At 34.6% G+C, this 27,033-nt stretch overlaps 1 protein-coding gene across 1 annotated transcript in view; it reads right to left on the reverse strand.

Moving 5' to 3' along the window:
• Positions 1 to 27,033, reverse strand: part of CSMD1 (CUB and Sushi multiple domains 1) — a 2,580,735-nt gene that overhangs the window by 889,246 nt on the left and 1,664,456 nt on the right. The window contains 1 exon segment of the mRNA XM_043985743.1: positions 13,931 to 14,018. Coding sequence (XP_043841678.1) covers positions 13,931 to 14,018 — 88 coding nt within the window.

Raw genomic sequence — 27,033 nt, forward strand, 5'->3', positions numbered from 1 at the left:
CCTTGATTGAAAGGAAAAATAAATATGGAATAAGGCCCTATCTTCTTCACCACCACCAATACTAACAGCTGACCAAGTGTCAACAATAGACTTGTGATTCTAAGAACCTCAGGAGTGGCATCAATTCCTCCACCTTCCTGTGCATTTTTCATAGGACTTTTGGAGTTGTTTTGGATCATTGAATTGCTGAAAATAACATAATAAATAAGTCGTTCCCAGCAGATCATCTCACAGTATTACTGTTATTTTGTATACAGTAGATTTCACTTTGCATCAGCTCATTCAGGTCCCTCCAGGTCTTTTTGATAGTATCCTGCTCATCATTTTTAAAAAATATAGTAAACTACATTTACATAATACTTTAAAGAGAGATTTCCTTACAATGAACCCATGAGGTTGATTATTGCAACCACATTAATAGATAACTTTTATACAGTACCTTAAATTTGACAAAGAATTTTCTTTACAGTAGCCCAGCAAAGTACCATACATTTTGCCATCATCATCAATCAGTCATCATTTAATCATCATCCCTCAATCCTCACCATCATTCTCAGTCAACCCTCAAAGTTGTCAATCAATCCTCATCATCATCATCAATCAATCCTCCTCATCACTCAATCCTCATCAATCTTCATCTTCCTCCAATCATCATCATCTTTCCATCACCATCATTATTCCATTACCATTACCATCATCTTACATTACTCTTGCCTCTGCTTCAAAATTTTTTCACAATTACTATTGTTAACTTTCCCTCCATCCCATTCCCTTCCCATGATATTTACTTTATTTTCTCTCTTCTTTTATCCTATCCCCCCCAAAAGTGTTTTGATTCTGACTGTCCCCTCCCCTCCTCTGCCCTCCCTTCTTTCACCCCTCCCTCTTTATCCCCTTCCCCTCCTACTTTCCTGCAGGGTTAGATAGATTACTCCACCCAACTGAGTGTGTATATTATTCCCTCCTAGAGCCAACTCTGATGAGATTAAGGTCATTGAGCTAATTCTGATAAGTGTAAGTCTCATTCACTGTCCCATTCCTCCCCAATCTCTCCTCCCACTCTATAAATCCTTTCCTGCTTCTTTCATGTGAGATTTCATCCCATTTTCCTGTCTCCTTTCCCCTCTCCCATTGTAATCCTCTAAAAACATATGATTTTAGCAGGACAAATGACATTGTAGAGGGTTCCATATGACCTGTTTTGGCATTGCCCCTAAAGGAACATGGGATTGACAACTTAAACCTTCTCTATGTGACATCTCTCACTTTAGAATATGAACTCCTTAAGAGCAAGGACTATTTTGCTTTCCAATTTGCATGCCCAGGACATAGCACAGTATAAATACATAGTAAGCACTTATGTTTTTGAATTTATTTGCCCATGTATCCATCCATTCATCCATTAATTAATTTGTATTCATTTATGTATCTTTGTTGTGCTCATTATATCTGAGCTAGCTACAAATTACTTACATATAAGATCTTATCTTAATAATGGTAGTCATTAGTTTGGGTTAGTATATATACTTGAAAAAGTCTCAGGCTCATCATACTTTAACTAATTAAGAGTGACCTCATCCATTAGCTTAAATTAATGAGGTTTGTACCTCTCTCAATTTGGAAAGGTTGTGAAGAATGTGCATCTTTTCTCATTCTTCGCCTAATGCCAACCATAATTATCTGAATAAAAATGTCTAATTCATTGAAGAGCTTCAGCTAAAATTACCAAAAAATCAAAATTCTTTTGCCATTTATTTTTATTTAAAAATATAAAAATAAATATTAAACAAACCATATATTTTGCAAACAACTTTTTGTATTAATTGGGAAAAACAGAATTCCCCAAATATTTTGCAAACTCCAATGTAAGAAAAATCACTATTGTGTAGAGCCTATTAGGCTGAATTTTGCAGTTATTATTGTGTCTCATCTTTAGTGATAATTAAAGGAACTTGTTTTTTAAATGTCATTCAAAGGTATCTTTCTTTAGGATATGGTCAATTCTCTTTTAGATTAAGTTGTAAGTAGTTTCTAACCTAAATTCTCTAGGCCAGACTATACATAAAATACTCTTGAATTACAACAATTAGCAAAAATTGCTTTAAAAAAGATTTTTCCTTTTATGAGTCTTCCAGCACATTGGTCTCCAAAAGATATTGCAATTTTGTTCTTCATTCTCTATTCATTGCGCGTGGTAATGAGAGTTCAATTCCAGTTCCTATTTCAATAGTGAAATATTAAAATTGTTCTAGCTTTTTGTCTTATGCTGCATCTTCTCTGGGACAATTTTTGGAAAGAGTCCAAATGCCCAATTGTGTTTCTCACCACGTTATGTTCCATGTCTTATTTTTGTAATCTTGAAATTAAACAAAATGAGGAATTAGTTGAAAACAATTTTTGTGTTCTAAGGAGATCAAAGAACTGAAAGGGAACAAGGAGCACAGGGTCAAAATAGAAAAGAATAGATAAGCTACAAACATTAAGAAATAAAATGAAACTCATAAAATTATCTGGTCTGTGGTTAGACAAATGAACCTTCAGAAAAGAAATCCAGCCCTCATCCTCAGGTTCCATTTCTGATTCATTTAAATATTTAGAAGATAAATCTGTCTCATAATGGTTTTTATTTTCTGTGTGTGTGTGTGTATGTGTGTGTGTGCACCTGACATAATTTTTTAGTCGAGGTGGACAATCACTATGTGTAAATCACAGACTTTCAGATTTTCAAGTAATCTCAAATTCATCTCCATACCATATCTAAATAAGAATACCTACTATAAACCTATGTCAAATAAATATCCAGTCTCTGCTCAAAGACTTCTAGTGAGAGAGACACTATTACCACCCAAGATAATCCATTCTATTTCCAGAGAGTTTTAATGTTTAGGAATTTCCCCATTATATCAATCATAAGCTTGCCTTCATGTAATTTATACCATTTCTACTGTCCAGGACCAGGCAAAACAAATCTAATCTCTCTTCCATGCGGCAGACTTTTAAATATTTCAAGAGAGCAATCATACTTCTACCTGTCTTCTCTTCTCTAAGCTAATCACTACCCAGTTTCTTCAACAGATCTTTATAAAGTTCAATCACCATACCATTTGATATCTTGGTCACCTCTTCTGCATATTTTTCATCTTCCTAAAATGTGACACCTAGGACTGAAAAAAACATTCCTTTGATGTCCTTTAACTACAATTGGACTGTTTCCTATATATCCTATATTCTATATCTTTTGCTTCTCATGATGTATCATGATTTTATTAGTTTAATTTTCTGGTGGCTTGTATGGTTTTGTTTTGCTGAAATGTTATGTTACTAAATCATATTGAGCTTCTATTTTTTTCCAATGTCCAGATCACTTTCAAATAAATTACTGTAGCCACAAATATGTATCTTGTAATTGAAAAATGTCTCTTGAACTTAATTGTGAGAATTTATATTTATTCCAATTAAATTTCATTCTACTTTCTGTAAGTCAACATTCTAGCTGTTCAAGATCATGTTAGATCCTTTCTTTCTGATTTCATGGGTTAGCTGTCCCTACTTTTTTTAATATAACATAATTGAAAAGCATGAGATTTATGCATTTATCCATGTCATTGATAAAAAAAAGTTAACAAAGAAAACCCCCACGAGCCAATGATAGATCTCTGAGAAACTCTACTAGTATTCTCTTTTCTAGTTGGTATTAAGCCTTTAATGACTATTCCTATAGTCAATAATTTAAATAACAATTTAAATAATTACCTGGACTAATACCTGCAACTTGTCACCAAAAATATCATAAGTTTTGTGAAATATTATATACTCCCCTATCTGACCATTTTCTTCCTGTGCACAAAAATCTTCAATGGCTACCTATTTTATTCTTTTATCTTTCTTTTTTGTTTGTTTCTTTTTTTCTACCTATTTTATGATGAATGAAATACAAACTCCTAAACCACATATTTGTTGAAACTTCAGAATTTGTGGAGCTTATGTTGGCAAAATGGGAAATGACTGTGCCCTGGTGAATTTTAAATGGAAGCAAGTCCCTTCAGTTTCATGGAGGCCTCAAGAACTATCTTTAGGGATGATAGTGGGGTGTTTTAGCAGGTAAAATATTGTCCTGGGAATAATAAAAACAAGGAACAACTGTAAGAGAAGTCAGCCAATGCAGTGAGTTTTGTGATAAACATTGGTGTGATGTAATATAGTAAGTGTAGCATATTCTTGGAGTGAGTTTCAAGTGAAATTGCCTTCTATAGATATATGCTGGAATAGTGAAAGAGTAAAGGAATGAACATGAGGCAGGGCAATCACAAGGCTTGGCAGTCTCAGGTATATATTGGGATCTGAGTAAGAAATACTGAGTAAGTAGTTACGGGCATGTTCTGGTTGCTAATGTCCTCCTATCCAGTAAATATTGGAAGGGTACAAGCCATTGTTCAAATTCTCTCTCTCTGAAATTGTTCCCTATGAAATCTTGGCCAAATCAATTAACCTATTGATCCTTAATTTACTCATCTGTAAATGAGTGTGTTGGATTAGATGGCTTCTAAGATTCTTTCTAGCAAGAAAACTTTGATCCTATTAACCAACATGGGTTAAGTGATTACAATATTTCAGGTGCTATGCTAAGTGTTGGATATATATAAATACAAAGAATGTAGCAATCTTGAAACTAAAACAGTGTAAGAACGTGTATAAACACAAATATGCATACTCACTGTATCAATATACAAATATAGAGGCCTCAGGAGCTATCTTTAGGGATGAATAGATATGAGGACACAAGGGCACCACCAGTTAGGGAGAAGAGGAAAGACTTTATGTATGGATACTTATGAGTTGTGGCTTGCTTAAAAAGAGTATTCTGTGAGGAATAGAGAGAAGAGAGCATTTCAGTCATGGAGATGGTCAAAGTGATGTCATGAAGATGAGAGATGGAAAGTAGTGCATGAGGAAAAGAGAGAAGGCCAAATTGATTGGAAACAGGATAAAGGAAAATGAACCAGGAATGATGGGCTGAAGTCAGGTAATAAATAACTTATTTTTTTTGTGAGGCAATTGAGGTTAAGTGACTTGCCCAGGTTCACACTGCTAGTAAGTGTCAAGTGTCTGAGACTGGATTTGAACTCAGGTCCTCCTGAATCCAGGGCCAGTGCTCTACCCACTCACTGTGCCACCTAGCTGCCCCAATAAATAACTTTAAAATTTAAACAGAGGAATTTATAAGTGACAACAGGTAAACGACTATAGAGAGAGTTGGAGCAAGGAAACCAGTTAGAAGCCTATAATAATAGTTTCAGTGTGATATGATGAGGACCAGAATGGATGTAAAGCTGTGTAACCAGAGAGAAAGAATCTGATGTGAGAATTATTGTGGGCAAGTATTGGCAACTTTTTGGATATGTGCTTTGGAGAAAGAATGAATACTTATGAGTTTTTAAGCCTGGGAACCTAAAAAGATGGTGATACCTTCAAGAAAAATAGGGAAAAGTAGAAAAGTGGAGGATTTGCGGTAAAAAGAAAATGAGTTCTATTTTGGAAATGTTGAGTTTAAGACGTCTCTGGCTCATCTATTTTGAAATGTCCACTAGGTAGTTGATAATGTGAGACTGGATATCTAGATGTGTGAGACATCTGCATAATGAAAATTAAACCTCTATAGACGAAGTTACCAAGAATATACATATAAAGAGAAAAGAAGCAGGTCACTGTAAGAACACTTTTAAGGAATATGTTATGGATTATGTGGCAGCAAAGGAGACTGATGGAATAGTTAGGTAGGAAAAGAACTGAGTAGAGAATGATGTAACGAGAATGGAGAAAAGAGAAGGCATCTAGGATGGGAGAGGTTGGTCAATAATGTCAAATCCATCAAATTGGTCAATGAGAATGAAGACTGAGAAAAACACATATCATATTTCACTTCTTTAGATGATTAGTAACTTTGGAAAGAGCATTTTCACTTGACTGATAAAGTTTGAAGACAGATTGCAAGGGTTTGAGGAATTAGTGAAAGGAGAAGTGGAGGCAATGACTGTTTTGAAATATCTTGTTTGGGTGAGATAGGAAGAAATATAGAATGATAGTCCAAGGGCATGATAGGTTTCTAGTGAAGGTCTTCTTAAGGATAAAGGAAGCTTGGAGACATCTGAAGACAGTTTAGAAGAATTAATGGAAAGTGAAGAGTTAAATGAAAACAAAAGTCCCAGTCCCTGGGGGAGCATATATTCTAAGGCAGGAAGACTATAAGTGAAATATGAAAGATGGTGGGAGAGGTGAGAAGAGAAGGCTCCTAAACAGGGGCATGGTTGAGAAAAGTCTTGACAATCAGGATTAGAACTTGGGAAGGAATTATCAGTATGCTAGGCTCTATCCTTTTTTCTTAAATTGAGGTTCTAGGAGGAACTGACCAATCAGAGAAAGGGTTAGAAATACAGGGCACTTCTAACATGGAAAGGGTGAAGGTTCTGAAGGTTCTTCCCCTGTAAAAAGGCAACTTGGAGAATAGTAGAGGAACAGTCTTCCAGGGAGAGAAGGTTGTTTGAGATTAGTGGAGAAAGAAATCTAGGGTTGAGAGCACCAAGAAAGGAACAAAGAAGAAGAAGAACATGAAAAGCAATGAGAAATCAAAGGACCTGAGTAAAAATCCAATCATGCTGCTTACTAGTGGTGTGTAAATTATTTAATCTCTATGGATCTTGGTTTCCTCAACTGTCAAATCAGGAGGTTTAGCTAAAGTCAGAAAACAATAGCCAATAATAGTTTATTATATTTTAGAATGTAATTTGTTTTTGCTTATAGGCCATACAAAAACGGGCAGTAAGCTAGATTTGGCCTACAGACTGTAGTTTATCAGCCCCTGTGCTAGATGATAAAACCCAAATTGAGAACTGGACTTCGGGTGTCATCTACTTCAATCTTCTTTGGGGTAGCTAGGTGGCACAGTGGATAGACCACTGGCCCTGGGGTCAAGAGGCCTTGATTTCAAATCTAACCTCAAACATTTACTAGTTGCATGACCCTGGTCAAGTCACTTAACCCCAATTGCCTTGAAATTTGGGGCCATCTTCAGTCGTCTTGATATATATCTTGCCACTGGACCCAGATGGCTCTGGAGGAGAGAGTGAGATTATTGACCTTGCAAGACTCTCCCTCACTTAAATTCAATTCAGGGCAAGTCATGATATCACCTCCTGATGTCATGGTCCTCTTCAGGAATGAAAGACAAACAGCAACAACAACTTAAATCCTCTAATTTTACAAATGAGTAGATAAGGCTCAGAAAATTTGTGGCTTATCCAAGTTAGAGAAAAACTATGATTTGAACCAAAGTCCTCTGACTGCAAAACTATTTTATTATTCCTATGGTTTCTTTCAGATTTTAAATCTTATAATCCTTTCACCTGGATTTAATTCGTGGCTCTGACACTTGCTACCTCTGTCACCACAGGCAAGTAGATCAACCCAGATCCATGTCCTCATTCCTCTCTAGAGCTTAACATTGTTGCTGGCACATCATCAGCATTTAACAAGTAAGTGCTTGTCACTTGATTGACTTAATTCTTCTGGGTCAGGGTTTTTGAGGCCTCATGTGTGCTCTTATGATTAGATTATAGTATTTCCCTAGTATGGACTGGGGCTACCAAGAAGAAGATATAAAGCCAGCCCCTGGATGGTTTCTAATACATAGGGATAAAGCCTTTTTCATCCTCCTGTGTGCCATAGGCTTGAGAACAAGATATTTCTTCCTAGCCTCTCTGATAAGCCTGACCTCTTTAGTGAAGCAGTTTCTCTGGCTCACTCTGCCTTGGGATATAATTGGAGACATGGCCACAGCATGTACGCTGGCAAGGATCAGGACCTCTATGATTTAGATTGCATCTCTATAACAGGTCTATTATCTAGGGCTGGATGGACTCTACACAGCAGGCCAGAAAATCCCCATGATGCCAGGTCACTAGGCAGACTTTCCAGGGATGGCAGGCTGTGGAATTCACCAAGCCAGGGAAGTGCAAAGAATAAGGAATGTTGGCTCCATATGAAAATTGATGCTGGCATGAATGCTGTCCATGAATAGAGTTTCACAAAGAATGATATTGGTAATTGAAATCCCTGGTCTTTATTTGTATTTCTACAATGGAGTTAATCAGCTGTAATCATTTCACAACCAAAATAAATCTCTCTGAGACTCAGTTTACTCATGAGTAATATGATAATTATAATTCCTATATTACACTAATAATATCTGACATTTATATAGCACTTCGCAGAATCACAATATTTGAACATTGGAAGGCACATCAGCAGACATCTAGCTTAACTTATACAAAGAAGGAATCTTTATTATAACATACACAACATATTGGTTGCAAACTTTAAATACTGAAAAGTTCTTTACAGGTATTATCTAATTTGTTCCTCACAGCACCACTATAGGATTGGTGATGTTTTTAGTCTGCATTTTTTTTTTACCAGATGAGGAAATTGAAGCCAAGAAGAGTGACTTCCACAGATGTGGAAACCCCCAGGTAGGCACTCTGACCACTACGGTTATAGGCTCTGTCATCTATCTTCTCACGGCTTGTAATAAAGAAAGTGCTTCACAAACTTCGTGTTACATAAAAAATGAGGTGTTATCAGTATTTTCCTTTGATAATTTAATATTTTATTTTTCCCAATTAAATGTGAAATATTTTTGACATTTGTTTTTAAAATTTTGAGTTTCAAATCTCTCCCTCCATAACTCTACTCCTTTATTGAGAAGTGAAGCAATTTGATGTAAGTTGTACATATCCAATAATGCAAAATATATTTTTATATTAGTCATGTTGTAAAAAATAAGAAGAAAGAAAAAATAGTTATTTTAAAGTATTCATTCAGAGTCAATCAGTTCTTTTTGGAGATGGATAGCATTCTTCATCATAAATCCTTCAGAATTGTCTTGGATCATTGTATTACTGAAAATACCTAAGTCATTCATAATTTATCATTATGCAATTTTGCTATTACTGCATACAGTGCTCTCCTGGTTCTGCTCATTTCACTTTATATCAGTTAATCTAAGTCTTTACATGTTTTTCTGAGAGCATCTTGCTTATTCTTTTTTTTTTTTTTTTTTTTTTTTTTGGTGAGGCAATTGGGGTTAAGTGACTTGCCTACGGTCACACAGCTAGTAAGTATCAAATGTCTGAGACTAGATTTGAACTCAGGTCCTCCTGAATCCAAGGTCAGTGCTTTTTCCACTGCACCACCTAGCTGCCCCTTACTCATTATTTCTTATAACACAATAGTATTCCATCACAATCACGTACTATATCTTGTTCAGCCATTTCCCAATTGATGGGCATCCCCTCAATTTCCAAATCTTTTTCACAACAAAAAGAGCTGCTATAAATATTTTTGTACACATAGATACTTTTTAAAAATCTCTTTGATATATAGACCTAGTAGTGGTATTGCTGGGTTAAGGTTTTGTAGTTTTATAGCCCCTTGGGTATAGCTCCAAATTGCTCTCCATAATGATTGAATCAGTTCACAACTCCACTGAACAGTGCATTAGTGCATTTCAATTAGTGCAACAGTGCATTTCAATTTTCCCACATCTGCTCCAACATTGGCAATTTTCCTTTTCTTTCTTATTAGCCAGTCTGAGAGGTAAGGAGTAGTACCTCAAAGTTGTTTTAATTTGTATTTCTCCAATCAATGGTGATTTAGAGAACTTTTTTTTTAGGTTTTACAGTACAATCATGTTAAACATATTTCCACCTTAGTCATGTTGTAAAAGAAGAATCAGAAAAAAGGGGAAAACAATGAGAAAGACAAAAACAAAAAAAAACAAAATGAAAATAGTATTCTTCCATTTGCATTCAGACCCCACAGCTCTTTTCCTAGATGCAGAAAACATTTTCCATTATGAGTCTTTTGGAATTATCTTCGATCACTGCATTGCTGAGAAGAACTAAGTCTTATCATAGTGGATCACTTCTCAATGTTGCTTTTATCGTGTATAATGTTTTACTGGTTCTGCTCATTTCACTCAGCATCAGTTCATGTAAATCTTTCCAGGTTTTTCTGAAATTTGACTACTCCATTTCTTCTAGCACAATAGTATTCCATTACATTCATACACCACAACTTCTTCAGTCCTTCCCCAACTGATGGACATTCTCTCAATTCCTAATTCTTTGCCATAAAGAATTTGTTTTCATATACATATAGATAGGTTTGACTACTTCATCTGAAAAATGTTTATATCATTTAACTATTTATCAATTAGGGAATGGCTCTTGTTTTAATAAATTTGACTTAGTTATCTATATATTTAAGAAATGAGGCATTTATCAGAGAGATTTGTGAAATTTCTTCCCCAAAGTTATAATTATTATGTCTTTCCTTCCATCCTATTTCCTCCTATCTATCAAGTACTCTCGCTCTTTTTACTCTGTCCACCCTTCAAATGTGTTTTGCATCTGATATTACCTCCCACAATCGCCCCCTCCTTTCTATCAGTCTTCCTTTCTCTTATCCCCTTCCCCATCTAGTTGTTTGGTTTGGGGTTTTTTTGGGGGTTTTTTTGGTAGGGTAACGGATTCTACACCTAAGTGTGTATGTTATTCTCTCTTTGACTCAATTCCAATGAGTTCAAACACTTCTCCCCCCTACTACATTTTCTTCTTCCCTCTAAAAGGTTTTTTGTTGTTCTTCTTTTATGTAAGATTATTTATGCCATTCTACCTCTCCCATTCCCCTTCTCCCTGTGCATTCTTCTTTCTCACCCCTTAATTTTTTTTTTTTTAGATATCATCACATCATAATCAACTCACATGCATGCCTTCTGTCTATGTATACTTCAAACATTATAATGATAAAGTTAGGAGTTACAAGTATCATCTTCTCATGCAGGAATGTAAGCAGCTTAACCATATTGCATTCCTTATGATTTCCCCTACTGTTTACCTTTTTAATGTTTTTCTTGAGTCTTTTATTTGAAAGTCAAATTTTCTATTCAGCTCTGGTCTTTTCATCAGGAATTCCTAAAACTTGTCAATTTAATTAAATATCCATTTTTCCCCTTGAATGTTTATACTGTTTTTCTAGGTAATGCTTGGTTGTAATTCTAGCTCTTTTACCCTCTGGAATATCATATTCTAAGCCCTCTGATGTGATTCCAAGACCTTTAATGCGTTATCATTTAATTGTGTTATAGTGATTGTGGCCCTACAATATTTAAATGGTTTCTGGCTGCTTACAATATTTTCTCCTTGACTTGGGCACTCTGTAATTTGGCTTTAATGTTCCCAGGAATTTTCATTTGGGGATCTCTTAAGAAGTTATTGGTAGACTCTTTCCATTTCTATTTTATCCTTTAGTTCTAAAATATCAGGGTAGTTTTCCTTGTTAATTTCTCAAAAGATAATTTGTATACTTTTTATCATGGTTTTCAGGTAATCTAATAATTCTTTGGTTATCTCTCCTGGATTGATTTTCCAGGTTACTTGTTTCTCTAATGAGATATTTTGAATTTCCTTTTATTATTTCATTCTTTTGACCTTCTTTTATTTTTTCTTGATGTCTTCTTGAGTCATTAGTTTCTACTTGCCCATTCTAATTTTTCAGGAATTCTTTTTTTTTTTCAGTGAGCTTTTATACTTCCTTTTCCATTTAGCAAATTCTTTTTTTAAGGAGTTCTCCAATAAATTTTTGTACATCTTTCTCCATGTGGCCGAATCTATTTTCTTTCTTTTTTTTAGGAGTTCTTCTCTTCATTGTATTTTATGCCTCTTTTATAATTTGGCATATTCTGTTTCTTAAACTATTTTCTTCAGTGTTTTTTTGTGCTTCCTTTACCAAAGTGCTGACACTTTTTTCATAATTTCTCATATCACTCACATTTCTTTATCTAATTTTTCCTCTACCTTTCTTATTTAGTATTTAAAATACTTTTTGAGCTTTTCCAATAGTTTGTTTTGGGCCTAAGACCAATAATACCTTTCTTTGAGGCTTGAATGTATGAGTTTTGGTTTTGTTGTCTTCTTTTGAATTTCTGTTTAAGGTGGTGTGATCTAAGGAGAGGTGTGTTTACTACTCTCTTAACCTGTGCTCTGTTCTGTGAGTGAATACAAGCACTCTTTTCTGTCCTGGAACTTTAACCAAGGTTCCTCCTTCTCTGCAACTGCAAGCTCTGGTGTGCTAGTGGTCTTCTTGCCCTAGGACTGCGACCCAGGATAGCAACATGTATCCAAATATGGACAATGCAACACAGTCCTGCACCCAGTGCCAGCAAAGGGACTCTTGTAATCTTCTGACCCTTTGTCTCACCCCCTTACCATGTGTCCTGAGAGCTCAGGAAGTCCTTGTTGCCAATTCAGTTTCCCTCAAGGCCTTTTCTGGCATGCTGAGGTAAGACTTTCTGCTGTCTTTCCTGGGCATGGCCTACTTTGGATTGTTCTCTGCTCTCACCCTAGTGCTATAGATCTTTCTGCTGACTTTTTAAGCTGTTTTGAACTGGAAAATTGTTTTACCAGATGCTTTTGTGGGTTCTGCTACTCCAGATTTTGAGACATTTTTAAAAGTTCAAGGGAAGGGAATTTGGGAAAGCTATGGCAAGTCCCTGCCTTAAATCACACAGTCATGATAATAATGATAAATAATGGCTAAATTTATATAGTTACAAAGTTCTTCATTTCAACGATCCTCATAAACGCCCTTTTAAGTAAGAATGATCAGTATCCCTGTTTTTCAGAGGTAAGGAAATTTAGCCTGACAGAAGTTAAGTGATTTGCCTACCTCTCCAACAACAGGATTTTCAAAAGGAGAGGCTGCTACTCACAAGCTCTAGCTCTAAGTGCCTGAGCCAAGGGTTCCTTTTGAAAACTAGAAAGACAGTCAATCTTATACTCCTTTCTGTTCCTGTTTGCTCTTTCTCTCCAAAACAAGAACAGATAGCAACAAAACCAAAAATGTGTTTGTTTGGTTTTTTTCTAAGCATGCCTTTTACAGAGCCACAGAATCTCAGAATTGGAAATGGCCTCAGAGACTACCCATTTTTACTCACATATAAATAAGCACCCCTGATACTACATATGTGCCTTTGCTAGAAAACCTACAGTTAAATGGGAACCTACTATCTCTTGAGAGATCTTATTCTACTTTTGGATAGCTCAGTTCTAAGATGAAATTTGGTTCTCTGCAACTTCAACCTGATGCCTATTAGGACTTGACTTCTCATGAATTATTGATTTTATGGTTATAAAGAACATGCAGTCTAACCTCACTGTAGAAAATACACAATTTTTAGATAATATGTTCATAAATTATCTCTGCACTAGTAATTTAACAACAGTGCAAATGTTTTGATGTCTTTAGCAAAACAAATTGTGTTTTATCTGAAATAAATAACAAAGTCCATTTATATTCATCACTATTGTTTGAAGACAATCATCAATGAATAGGAAATAAATGACTACAATGATAATTGCATTTAACTGTTATTAAATTTTTTAAAAAACATACAAGTTGAAATATGACAATAAATAGTGAGGTAGCTCAAGTAAATATAATTTTACTATGTTAAATCGAAATGTTCGCATACATAAGATAATTGTCTGTGGAACTGTGACTTTCATGAAGGTTACCTTTTTATAATAATTCTGATAGGGTTAAAATTAAGACAAACCATCAAAAATTTTAAATGTTAAATAGTAATACTGCAGGAGTTCATTATAAGAATGTCAGGGCAGCTAGGTGGTACAGTGGATAAAACACCGACCCTGGATTCAGGAGGACCTGAGTTCAAAGCCAGCTTCAGACACTTAACACTTACTAGCTGTGTGACCCTGGGCAAGTCACTTAACCCCCATTGCCTCTCAAAAAAACAAACAAACAAACAAACAAAAAATAAGAATGTCATCATGCATATGGCATTTCTTCATACCTGAAGTCAGAACCTGTTCTCCTTCCATTTTCTGGAGTTCCAGGATCAGGACACATGTCAGACACTAAAGCTACACCCCCTTGAGTCACTGAAAGAGAGAGAAACATAAATATTAATTGTAATGTCATAGGACTTTGAGGAAAACAAACAGATAGTAATGGAAACAAGGTAGATGAGGCTTAGGAGAGAATATACACTATTATACAGTAATTGATTCTAATGCATTTGTCTTAAAGAAATAGAAAAATTATCAAAAATAAAGCGAATTTATCATTAATATACATGAAATTATATAAACAACTTGTTCATAAAGGATTGTGAATTTTTTTTGTTTGTGTTTTGAATCTCATTTACTTGACCATGGGATCCTAAAATTAAAAAAAAAACACAGCTCATTTATTAAAATCAAGAAAATATATTTGCCCTTAGATTAAATAATAAAATTATAAGATTTAGTGCAAGGAGGTACCTTAGAGACTATCTAATCCAATTGCCTCATTTTACACAATAAGAAACTCAAGAGCCAATAAGTGAAAGGACTTTCCTAAAGTTATAAATTTAGCTCATAAAAGAGTCAAGATTAGAAACCAAGCCTCTTGGCTCCCACACATTGCACATACCATAATAGTGTGCTATTCACTCCAATTTACAAGATGACTCTTTCAATACTTAAGCATATAAAATGGAAAATTCCCTCCCTCTGCCATGAGCAATTATTCAAAATGATGTTATCTGGTGAATTATTATCCAAAAATGGTTTTAAATAAAAGTAAAGTATATCATGTTATGATTTAAATTGAATGTGTGTTTTGTTAACATCTACACACAGTAGTGCTTTATATGTGGTGATACATTTCTCTGACTATGAAATTACTCATTATACCAGTCCACATAAATTGCAGATTAGTCTTTTATTTCAAAGCAGTCCATTTGAAGTCCTTTGAAAGATGTACTACTTTCTGAAGCTTTGTTCCTTCGACTAATATTTCCCTTTCAGCTAGAATAGCCAAAAGAGATATTCCTCATATTTGCATTCTACATTAACCTCAAACTAGGCTACCCACCAGTCCCTCAACGTATCCCACATTTTCTTAATTCCATATCTTTGATTATGCAATTCCCTACACTTGGAATGCCTTTGGACAATTGATATTCTAGCCAACACTCAAGGCCAAATTTAAATGTCACCTCTAAGCAGCTTTCTAATTTTCTCCTTGCTCAAAGTTCATCTGGTCCTGCCTTAACAGTTTGCCTACTTGTTGTCAACATTACTATAATTATAATGTGGTTTTTAAATTTTAGGAATACTAAAAGATTAGTTTTAGATAGTAAAAAAGACTAAAGGGTTTTATTTTATTTATTTTTTTCTTATTTTCACTAACATTTCTGACTAATAAGGTTGTAAATGTCCTACAGACAAATGTTTTATTCCTCAAAAAGATGGCAAAATTCATTGTATATCTAAATGAGGAAAAAATCTTTCCTTAAAGATACTGAAATAAAATTGCTGAAGAAAACTGAAATCTGAAAATCCTCACGTTTGTTAATGCTTTTTTCTGGGGCCATCCAACAGCAAATAAAGATGTTTCTTCTGTTCTAGTGACAACTATGAGCCAAGCATATGGTCAATCTTTCTTTGTTTTACTCTATATTCTGGCCTACACCTGACTCAAACTGCTCTGCTAATGTAGGTAAGAGAGAGGAATGAAATGATATACTTATAAACCAGTCAACATGTAATAAAAGGAAAATAAATAGGAAAATAAAGAAATCTAGAATGACCAGGGAGATGAAGCAGTGGATAGAATACTGGGTCTGGAGTCAGAAAGATCTAAATTAAAATCTAGCCTCAGATATTTACTAGCTGTATGACCTTAAGCAAGTCACTTCACTGCTGTTTACCTTAGTTTCCTCAACTATAAAATAAAAAAAAAAGTAATACCACCTATTTCCCAGAATTCTTGTGAACATCAAATGAGAAAATAATTGAAAAGCACTTAGCACACCTATCACATAGTAGGTGTTATTAAAATGTTAGCTGTTGCTGTTGTTGTTTGTCCATTGTTTTTGAAGAGGACCAATGGCATCATGGTAATGTCTTAAATTGTGTGTGAATTGGATTTAAGTGAGTCAGAATTGTACAAAATCATATTATTATAATTGTAATTATTATTATGAAAGGAGTCTTACCTATCAATAACAAATGCAGAATATTTAGCAAGTATAAAACATGGCTACAGTTGAACACACCTTCTTTTCCTCCTCATTTGCTATGGTGGCATTTAGTAGGTGTCAAGTCTAAGTAATCCCTTGACTACACATGGGCTAAATTTTGTTTGTAGTAAGGTAAGCAAGATGCTATTACCACAAGTAAGCCTTAGTCCTATGGTCCAATTATGTCTCAAGGACTGGTCCAATTACAGGTCAAGGATGGTATCATTACTTTTTAACAGGTGAAAGAGTGGAAATGAGTTTAATCTTCTTGGAGTAGATTTGTATACTACCACAGTCTATGTTCTCTTTAGTAGCTCACAAGCACATAATATGCTCAAAACACAAAAATGTACCTCACAATCATTGGGTATGTTTGAGGCTAAAAATTTTGAAGTAATGGGGTGTCAGTACTAAGTGGTAAGTTAGTTAAAAGATGCATGTTGGTATTAAAGATCTGCTGCCTGTTAGCTGTAATCATGTAACTTCATTACAACTCCAGTTCCCTCATCTTTAACATGTTGGTATATCCCCACTCCCTTCACAGAACTGCTGTGGCTGCAACAAAGGATAGTTAGGACCATGAAACTATATCAAGTATGGAAGGCTGAGATGAATATTAACATTATTTTCACATAAGGGGTGGGACAATTCCCCCTCCTCTTTCCCAGACAGGACCCTAATGCAATGTCTGACTTTGGAAAGAGTCTATCCTTGTTTCCCTTTCTTTTTCATCTCCTGGTGTTGAATAGAAATGGAAAGAATAATTTGGACCCATTTATGTCAGCTCATGAAAATTTTGAAGCTCTTTACAAAAACAAACAAAAACAAATAAAAACAAAACATAACAAACAAAAAACCCACTAGCTTTCCAAGTAGGAAAAAAATAGCTAAAAGGTTGTTACAGTGCAGAATGAATTAGGCAAGCCTAAATGGATTATAGATGAGAGAAGAAATGATTCTGATAGAGATTAGATGTAAAATATGGCTGATTTTTCTGAAATAATGATAAGCTTTCAAATGGGATAAGGTGGCATTGCGAATGCATTGTGACAAACAGGTTATATACAATTGAGAGCTATAAATCCTAAATGACTATTCTATCAGAATCATGGACAATTAATTTTTCTGAAAGCCAAAGCTGATGAAAAGAAAAATACTCATGGAAATCAATTTCACGTAAGCATGATTCCTAGTGTTCCAAGCAAAAAGATGCTATAAATGAGGAATAAGTGGTTATAGTTTTAATACTTTGCTGAATTGTATCTTACTGGTTTTTTCTGACAAATCTTAGGAATATAGTTGAATTATAACATATGATAAATCTCACCAGTCCTTTACTTGATATGCCCTAATAATAAATAAAATACTAGTTCTAGGATTTTATTTTTTGTAAGTATAGCATTAATATAAAACAGAATTGTACCTTTTTCAAAATGTTTATTTATTTTCAAGGTGACAGTTTATACTAATTTGGATAATTAGGTTTATATGATATGATTTAATCAGTTAACTTTTTAAAAAATCCACGCAGAGTAGTAGTGTCACCCTTTTTGACAACATATTTGCAAAACACTTTTAAATTTTCCAAAGCTCTTGAACACATAATTTCTCTTGATCCTCATAACAAGTGTGAACTTATAGGTTAAGCATTGTTTCTATTTGTCAGATGAAGGAAATGTCTACAAAGAAGTCCTCTTCACAGCACCATGTTGCTTCTCCTCTCTATCATCCTGATTGGTAAGGAAATGAGCATAGCAATTCAGTGAAATGAGATGGGAGCAAATTCTGAATACACCATTCTGCTCTGTGATGAGTAAAAGCTGGGAGAACAGAGTGAAAGAGAAGAAGTACAAAAGAGGTCTAAGATAAAGTTGTATGCTTAAGAAATCAAAATCTTTTATGGGAGCTGTATTATACCCACACTATAATTTAATTAAATATCTACTATATTTACTATATGCAAAACTTGGTGACTGAGTAGCTAAAAAATAGGATAAAACATACATAGTTTGGTAGGGGTGAGTAGCCTATAACTAATGTGAAAAGATCTGGGGATTCTGGTGGACTGCAAGATTGACATGGCAGCCTTGTTGTAAAAGGCAATTCCTCATTTTACCATCTTATTAATGATTATGGCCAATCTGGACTTATTTAGGCTTCTCCTTGAACAATGTCCATTACCAACTGGATCTAAGGCTACTGAAAAGTAGTATGACATAGTAGAAAGAAAAAGTCACTTGACCTCACTCTCCAAGATTATAAATTGTAGAGAAGGTACCAACTTGCATTAGTAGAGGAATTTTTTTTCATTAAAGAATTCCCTATTCCAATGAACTCATAGGTTCTCTATGCCTAGTATTCAAAAAAGGGGAAGTCAAGGTCCCATTTTATTCTGTCTTGGGTGCCAGATTTTTATAAAGGTATTGAGAAACTGATTCATGACCATAGAAGAGCAAGCAGGATAATCAAGGAACTAGAAATCATGGCATGTAATAAATAGCTGAAGGAATTGGGCATATTTAACTTGGAGAAGACTAGTGGGGTTAGAGAAGGTATAATATCTGTTTCCAAGCAGTGAAGTACTGATATAAGGACGATAAATTAAGTTTTGTTCTGCTTGAACCCAGAAAGCTGAAGAAAAATCAAAGAGTACATATTGTAGGAAGGAAAATGTTAGCTCTACATAAGGAAAACCTCCCTAGCAAGTGAGGTATATAATCTCCATAGAGAACAAGATTATCAATCCATTTCAAGGAGAGGCAAGTGAAGCATGAGTCAGATCTTTCTAGAGGATTACTGTGTAGTAAAGATCTCTATGATTCCTTCTACCTTGAAATCACAAGATCCTATGACTAGCATCATAGAATCATATCCATTTCTGAGAGTCTATAAATCTCTGGTGTTATAGGAGAGATAGAGACTTGTTAGCAATATTCCTGAAGAGTAGGCATAATGCCTAAAACACAAGAAATAGGCACTAGAGAGTGAGCTTTATGAACTCAAATGTTCAAAAGTAGAGCAAATGACAAAGACTTCGTCTTTTGCATTACATATTGAGATGAGTGTACAGTTTTCATCAAAAATCTCCCACATGTGAATAGGAGGTTTATATAAGTAAATTACCACTTTAATGATTTATTAAACCCTTATTTGCATATTCTGTTGTTAATGAAACTTGATGTTTTAAAGAACATTTTTTTTTTGCTGGTACTAAGAAGTTAAGCTTAATTTTAATCTATGGCAATAGTCACCTACAGAGATATTGACTTTATGGCTTTTTTCCATTGTATAAGAAATGTTTTCTTAAACTGCATTTTCTTCTTCAGGTTTTATTGGTATGTTCAAAGACAACACATTGAGGCAGCATGCCTGATACATAGGGTTTGATGTCAGGAAGACATGGACTTAAGTTACACCTTTGCCATATCCCACTTTGTAACCCCGGGTAGGTCACTCTGCTCCTCAGCATCCCAGTTAACTCCCTAAGCATAGATGTTGCAATAAAAGTGCAAACTTGCAATGGTTAGCATTGTATCCCCATAAGAATCTTGCTTGCCTATGAAATAATCACCCCCAAATAAGTGACTTTTTTCCCTTTTTTGATATGTAGCAGAGTCAATGCTCCATCCTTAATGTGGAATTTTCTTGTCATTGTTGAGTCATTTCAGTCATGTGTGACTCTTCATGACCCCATTTCAGATTTTCTTGACTAAGAAACTGGAGTAGTTTGCCATTTCCTTCTTCTGCTCATTTTATAGATGAGGAAACTGAGGTAAACAGGATTAAGTGGCTTGATGAGGGTCATACAGTTAGTAGGTGTCTGAGGCTGAATTTGAACCTAGGTCTTCCTGTTTCTCTCTGTTTCATTGATAATATGGAAAGCATCACTTAAATTTATATACTTTTTTTTAAAAAAAAGAACTTTGTAAGATAGTTTGATGGAGTAAAACATACTTCTTTCTATCATTATACAAGAATTTATAAAAAAGCCAACAATTCAGCTTTTTTGGAGATTTACATCTTCTATCATTCTATAAAATCCCATTCTTTTTTATTCTTTTTTAGTGAGGCAATTGGGGTTAAGTGACTTGCCCAGGGTCACACAGCTAGTAAGTGTTAAGTGTCTGGGGCCGAATTTGAACTCAGGTCCTCCTGACTCCAGGGCCGGTGCTCTATCCACTGTGCCACCTAGCTGCCCCAAATCCCATTCTTTTTCAAGTGTACAGTGCCAATATAATATAAAGTATAGTATATTTCCTGGTAATTTAGAAAGAAAATGGTTTATAGTCCAAGTAAGGATCTTAGAAAACTACCATTTATAACCTTATACCTCTCCTTTAATAGTACTATTCCCCTTTGTCACACATCTTTGACCCTGACAGTCTTCCAGTGCTATCTAGAAGTATACTCAGTTCAATTTTCATTTAAGCTTTAGTTTTATGAAGAAAAGTATGTGATATGAAAAAGTATTTGATACAAGTAGTCAAATCCCCCCGAGCCCACATCTAAATAAAGAACTGAAGTATATCAAATGAATCCTAAAAGTTAAAAACAGAGTAAAGAAAGGGAAATAAAAGAATAGAAAGAAACAAAAGAACAACAACAAAAAGATAATCCTTGCTGTCCATCCTCATCAAGAAAAAAATATAAACTATGAAGTACAAATCTGGGGGAAATTTTGTGTTATCTACATTTTAATTCAATTATCCCTTACCAATTGAACTCCTATGTAAGATTGCAACTCTTTGTAAAGTTTACCAATGAGGCATACCCCCTCCCCATGACAAAGAGCTAAGTACATAACATGTATGTAATAAATGTGTGTTGATGGATGAGTCTTCATTTAGCTTTAGTAATACCAAGCATAAATATTAAAATCAAGTCTTCTTGTTGCAAATCAGAAAAATGAATTTAATGAATATGTGGTTACATAGGTGAGGATAGACCAGGGGGAAGAGTTCATTCTTTTTCTTTGAATGAACTATGGAAACAAGACTGTGAGGTATCTTGGTTATACCTTTAACAACCTTGTGTTATAGCAAAGTGCCCAATGTCTATAATATGGGAATGGAAACCAGAATTATGCAGATCTAAGGCTGTCTATCTCCAAAAATTTCTCTTCCCAAACTGGTAAGGATGAGTAACCATTGTAAACTAGGAACTCACTTAGCTACCACCCCTTAGTTAACTGCATCTGTTAACTAATTTATAAAATGAGGTTTAGACTAGATTGCCTTAATCTACTTTCCTGTTCCAAATTTATGATCCCATGATGCTGATCCTAGTGACTCAAATGTTTCTAATAACAGTTGCCTGATGAAAGAATTATTTGTGTCCTAAAGTTACTTCTTTGTATAGTTTGACCTACATGGCTGCTGAAGTGCCTTCCAACTCTCAAATACTATGAAGTGTCATATAAATCTCAAATTTTATTACCATACTATAGGTATTATAATTATCACATTACTCATGAGGAAACTGAGTTCCAGAGAGATTAATCCTTGGATATGAAACAAATACAACTAATTAAATCTATTGTGGAAATAAAAATAAAGAAATTACCAATATAATTCTCTAAAAAACTTCAATGCATGAACACCATTCATGCCAGGTTCAATTTTCATATGGGGTCAACATTCCTTATTCTTTTCACTTCTTTGACATGGTGAGTTCCATAGCCTGACATCCCTGGGAAGTCTGCCTGGTGGTTGACCTGGCATCATGGCGATTTTCTGGCCCGCTGTGTATGTGTGTATATCTAGATGTTCATGTTTATACAAATTAGATAAAAGGTGATTGGGATAAGAGTGCACCTGAAGTAGGAATGATTAGGAAAGGCTTCATTCAGAAGATGGCAATTAGGCTAAGTCTTGGAGGAAAACTAGTAAACTTAGAATGTATAGTTGAAGAGAGAGTGCATTCCAGGTACAGATATCAGCCAGTGAAAAATACAGAGAAGAGAAATGGAAAGCCATCCTTGAAGAATAGAAATAAGACCTGTTTGACTATGAAATAAAGTTTGTAAAGGGTAGTAATTTGTAAGAAAGTTGAAACGGCAGCTTGTAGAGGTCTTTAATAGGCATATAAATTAATATTTTATTCTATAGTTGTCAGGAAGCTACTTCAGTTTCTTGAACAGGGGAATGGTATGTTTAATTGGCTATTACTTATTAAGCTTACTATATACAAGGTAAAACCTGTACTTTAGAAAAATAATTTTGACAATTATAATTGTACAGAGTTGAGGCTGAGGCAGGGATATCAATTAGTCCTTTATAATAGTCAAGGTGAGAAGGGCTTATGACCTGAACTAAGATGGTAGCTAGAGTGGTAGAAAATAGAGTTTTATATGTGAATACTGTTAGAATACAAAATACAAGACTTGTCACTTCATTGTATATGTGGAGTAAGTAAGAGTGAGGGGATGACGATGACAATTAGGTTATAAAGATGGCAAGTTTTAACATGTAAACTCCATAAGGCAATATTGTTTTCCTGTCTATTGTTACATGACAAATGTCTGGTATAGTGCTTAGCATATACAGTAGTATACAATCAGTCTATCAACAACTCAGTTACAAATATTTATTAAGCATTTATAATGTGACAAACACTATATTAAGCTATGAAGATATAAAAAACTCTCAAAAAACAAAACTAAATTAATCTCTATCCTCAAGGAATTCACATTCTACTAATATGTCAATCACTATGCACATACAAGATATATAAAAGTAGGTGGAATGTTCTATATTAGAGGAGAAAACACTAAATAAATCCTTATTAAATTTAATTGCCCGAATAATCAATGGACTTCTCTTCACCTCTGAATGTTCTATTAACATTATGAACCATATATAATCTGCAGGCCTCCTTTTTTACATAACACTATCCCTGAACTATGAGATTATTGGTAAACACTTCTTTTTTAAGTCTATATACTTTTGGGCCGGGGGGCAATGAGGGTTAAGTGACTTGCCCAGGGTCTCACAGCCAGTAAGTGTCAAGTGTCTGAAGTGGAATTTGAACTCAGGTCCTCCTGAATCCAGGGCCAGTGCTTTATCCACTACACCACCTAGCTGCCCCCAGGGCTATGTACTTTCAAAACTGTAGAGCAGGAAAATGGGCTAACAGAACACTAGATTTGGATTTAAAAGATCTGTTTTTCTCAAATGTATGCTAACTATAATTTGGGAAGTCACTTTATTTATGTTGCTTTTAAATGTTTCATCTATAAAATAAGAGGAATACTTAGACAATCTATACTTCCCCTTCTGACTCAAAAGATGTATGATAATATGGAGAAAACTGAGAAAATCAAGTATGTTTCACTAGCCACTAAATATAAAAAAGAATATGATAGGCAAAAAAGAGAAAATATTCAAAATTCCCAGAAGACAAGACCTTTGATATGCTAGAACAAAACTGTCACTAATATCTTTTGCATACTTCATGTCTCTTGAGTTCTCCTGAGAGCCTTGACTACCTTTCCTTATCACCATCAATCTCTTTGATCTCAGAGTCTACAGAGATATTGAGTTTGATTTGTGCTGACAGCAAGAAAGAAATGTGTCTTAGGGCACTGTTTTCTTTGACAAATGTAGAATGACCATATCCACCTTGTTAGTTGTTTAAGCCCAGATTTAAGCCTCATTTATTGTTGGCCTAGGTTGAGTCACCTGCACACTGAGACCTCTAAGTCCTGAACAACTCAATAATTCTTATAGTATAGTAGCAGCTTTTTCATTAAATTCAACAATCTTCAAGGAAACTACTAGTTAACAAAAGGAGGTAGATATGTAAAAGAAGGCACACCATCGACAATCTTCAAGTAACGAGGACAACACCTGGCTAGGTTTTAAGATGAACACATGCTGCTTATTTATTTTTGTGTTTTCTAAAGCCAATAGGCTTATACCCTCAGGAACAAAGTATGGAAATAGTTGAGTCAGTATAAAGTGCAAATGTGAGAACATCACAAAGTTGTACTGAAAAAGCATCTATTTCTTTACTTCTTTTTTCTTAAGGGGAGGGAGGTATTTGGATGGGGCAGTGATGGATATCTAATATTGTGAGATTATTGGGATACTGTAGATTTGATATATTAAACCTCTGTCACACTGAAGAACAAAGAAAGTTTCTAATTGTGGTGTCTATGTGGTATCTAAATTGTATGTTGAAATGAAAGACACTGTGCCTTACCAACATGAAATAAAGATGAATATAATACAATTATACTGTGTATACTTTATCATGTATAAATAAATCATAAGTGTTAAGATAGCCTATTTAGGATTAAGATCATCATTGTTTTATATCTTCATTAATTTATCATTTTATGAATTTAAATGATGATTTCCCAGATCATGTTTATGAATATTCAAAGACTATAGTCACCACATGGTAGTTCATGACCATGGGGGACTGAGCTATAAGCCACAAAACAGAGTTGGAGAAGAAAGCTTCCCTTATGAACCATAACTTTGCATTTCAAGGTGGCAGAACTTTAAATAAACATTTCAATACAGCTTCAATGGTAACAAAAAAAAAACCAACCCACTAACCCCAAAATAGTTGGCTAATTTATTATTTTTAAATGGGGAAAATAAGCTACTTGACTCTTTTGTTTTAGAGGTGTTTAAATTTCTTTTACTCTTCCAAATGTATTTGTGACTGTGACATCATGTACTGCAATTAAAGAACCTTTCCTTATGGTAATGTATACATTTCAAATGAAGGTTTATTTGAAAGTATATGACTGGAATAATCTTAAGGGAAGGGAAAGAAGACAATATCTAAAACACTGAATGTGTGCAAATTATTTAAATTGTTCACATTGATTAAGGATATGACAAAGAATATTCTGCAACTTCTGAAGGTAATCTCAAAAAACAACAACCCCCAAGATGACTAAATTGAAGAAAAAACACTCATTTTCATTATAGTATGCCTCAGAAGATCAAGAAACAATGAAGAACGACCTTTTGCAAAGCTAATAAAAACTATATGAACTTTTTGTTAAAAGACATAACCTCACTGATAAGATCACAAATTCATTTGAGTATATAGCCATATTTGGATGAATCTATAAAATCCATTGCTATAACTATTACTCAAATGGTATAAAAATGAGATCAACAATTTAAGTATGGAGGAGACATCATATGTCAGTTGAGAATGAATCCATAATCTGGTTTCCAGCATAACCACTCAATGGAAGATATTTTTTTTATAATCAGCAGGAATCCCTTATATGCTAAAAAAAGTTTTTTCTAGTCCTTATAATTCTTGACTTATCTTCAGCATTTATCATTGACTACCCTCTCCTCTATTCTCACTCAATTTTAGCTTTCAAGTTGCTGCCCTTTCTTGGCTCTCCTCCTCTCCATTAGATCCACTCCGTTTTTATCTGCTTTGGTGGGTCATCCTCCATGTTCCACTTCATGATTGCAAATGCACCTAAGGGCTTTATTATGGATTCTCTTATATTCTCCTCTCCTCTCTTCTTTTTTTCTCTTCTTCTTCTCTCTAATATGTAATCTGCTCTCCAGCTTTCAATTATCATCTCTATGCACATGTTTCCTGTTCTTATATCCAGGCATTATATCATTATATCTCATTGCAGGTGACTAATTACATCATACTATTCATGCAGTAGAACACTGTTCATATAGTGTTTCTAGATTTTCAAATTTAAACATGTGGGGAGTTCTGGGGTGGAGCCAAGATGGTGGAAGAAAGGCAGTGAGCTCTCGAACTCACGACACAATAGATGCAAAAAAACTCCAAATCATGTCATAGGACAATTCCCGGAGCAGCAAAACCCACAGAAGAGCATGCTGAGATTATTTTCTAACCAAAGACAGCTTAGAAGATCAGCATGAGGGGGCTACTGTGCTGAGACAGGAGATCTAGTCTCAGGAAGGCCTCATCAGAGAAAGAGATTCCCAGAGCCTCTGAATCAGCTGCAGCCCCAGTGTCATCTGGAACTAAGTCCTTGGTCTGGTGAGAGCCCTTGAAAGAGGGGAAATTACAGGGGTCTCTGTTGGTGCTGAGGCTGAACTTGGGTTTTTTCACCCCTGCTGGGAACCAGGACCTAGGTTTGAGTAGAAGTGGCCCAGATGGGGGAAGGGAACAAATTTAAATATGTGTATATGTGTGTGCGTGTATGTGTATGTATATGTGTGTGTGTAATATATTGTCTCATCTATTCTCAAAATAAAAAATCTCTACATAAATCCAATGTTACTGATGTTATTATTTCCATTTTATAGACAAAGTCTAAAGACTCAAGGTCACCCAGATGAAAAATAGAAGAAACAGGATTCAAATTCAGGTTTTTCTGATTACAAGTCCAGTAATATTTCTATATATAAGCCAGAAGAATGACATAAAATGCATTTTGGGGATGAAGCTCACAAGTGTGCCAATGTATTCATTTGTTAGAGCCTTACCCAATGTGGGGTTTAAGAACCTTTCAAAGAATATTGATCAGAATATTCATCTGTCTTTATCAAAATTTTAGTATACAATAGTCAAGGAACCATTAAATGACTCTTTGCATTTGTAGGTGTTAATTGATCATAAGTTGGTCTTTAAAGTTTTTGCAGTTTACTGTTTTTGGATCGCTTTGAGTGCCAACCAAAAAAATAGCTATCTCTGGCTATACCTAGATATAAAATTGATTAACTTAGCTGGTAGTCTAAATGTTAAAGCCTCTTCCTAAAAATTGGTCTGCATTACAGTCTTCCATCTGTTTCACTAAAAATTTTATGTGTGTGTATATACATATATATATATATATGCATAAAGTTCCTCTGTCTAAATCCATACATTATATACATATGTGTGTTTATGTTTATATATATATATGTGTGTGTGTGTGTGTG

This window comes from Dromiciops gliroides, chromosome 2 (genome assembly GCF_019393635.1).
Source record: "Dromiciops gliroides isolate mDroGli1 chromosome 2, mDroGli1.pri, whole genome shotgun sequence".
NCBI lineage: Eukaryota > Metazoa > Chordata > Mammalia > Microbiotheria > Microbiotheriidae > Dromiciops > Dromiciops gliroides.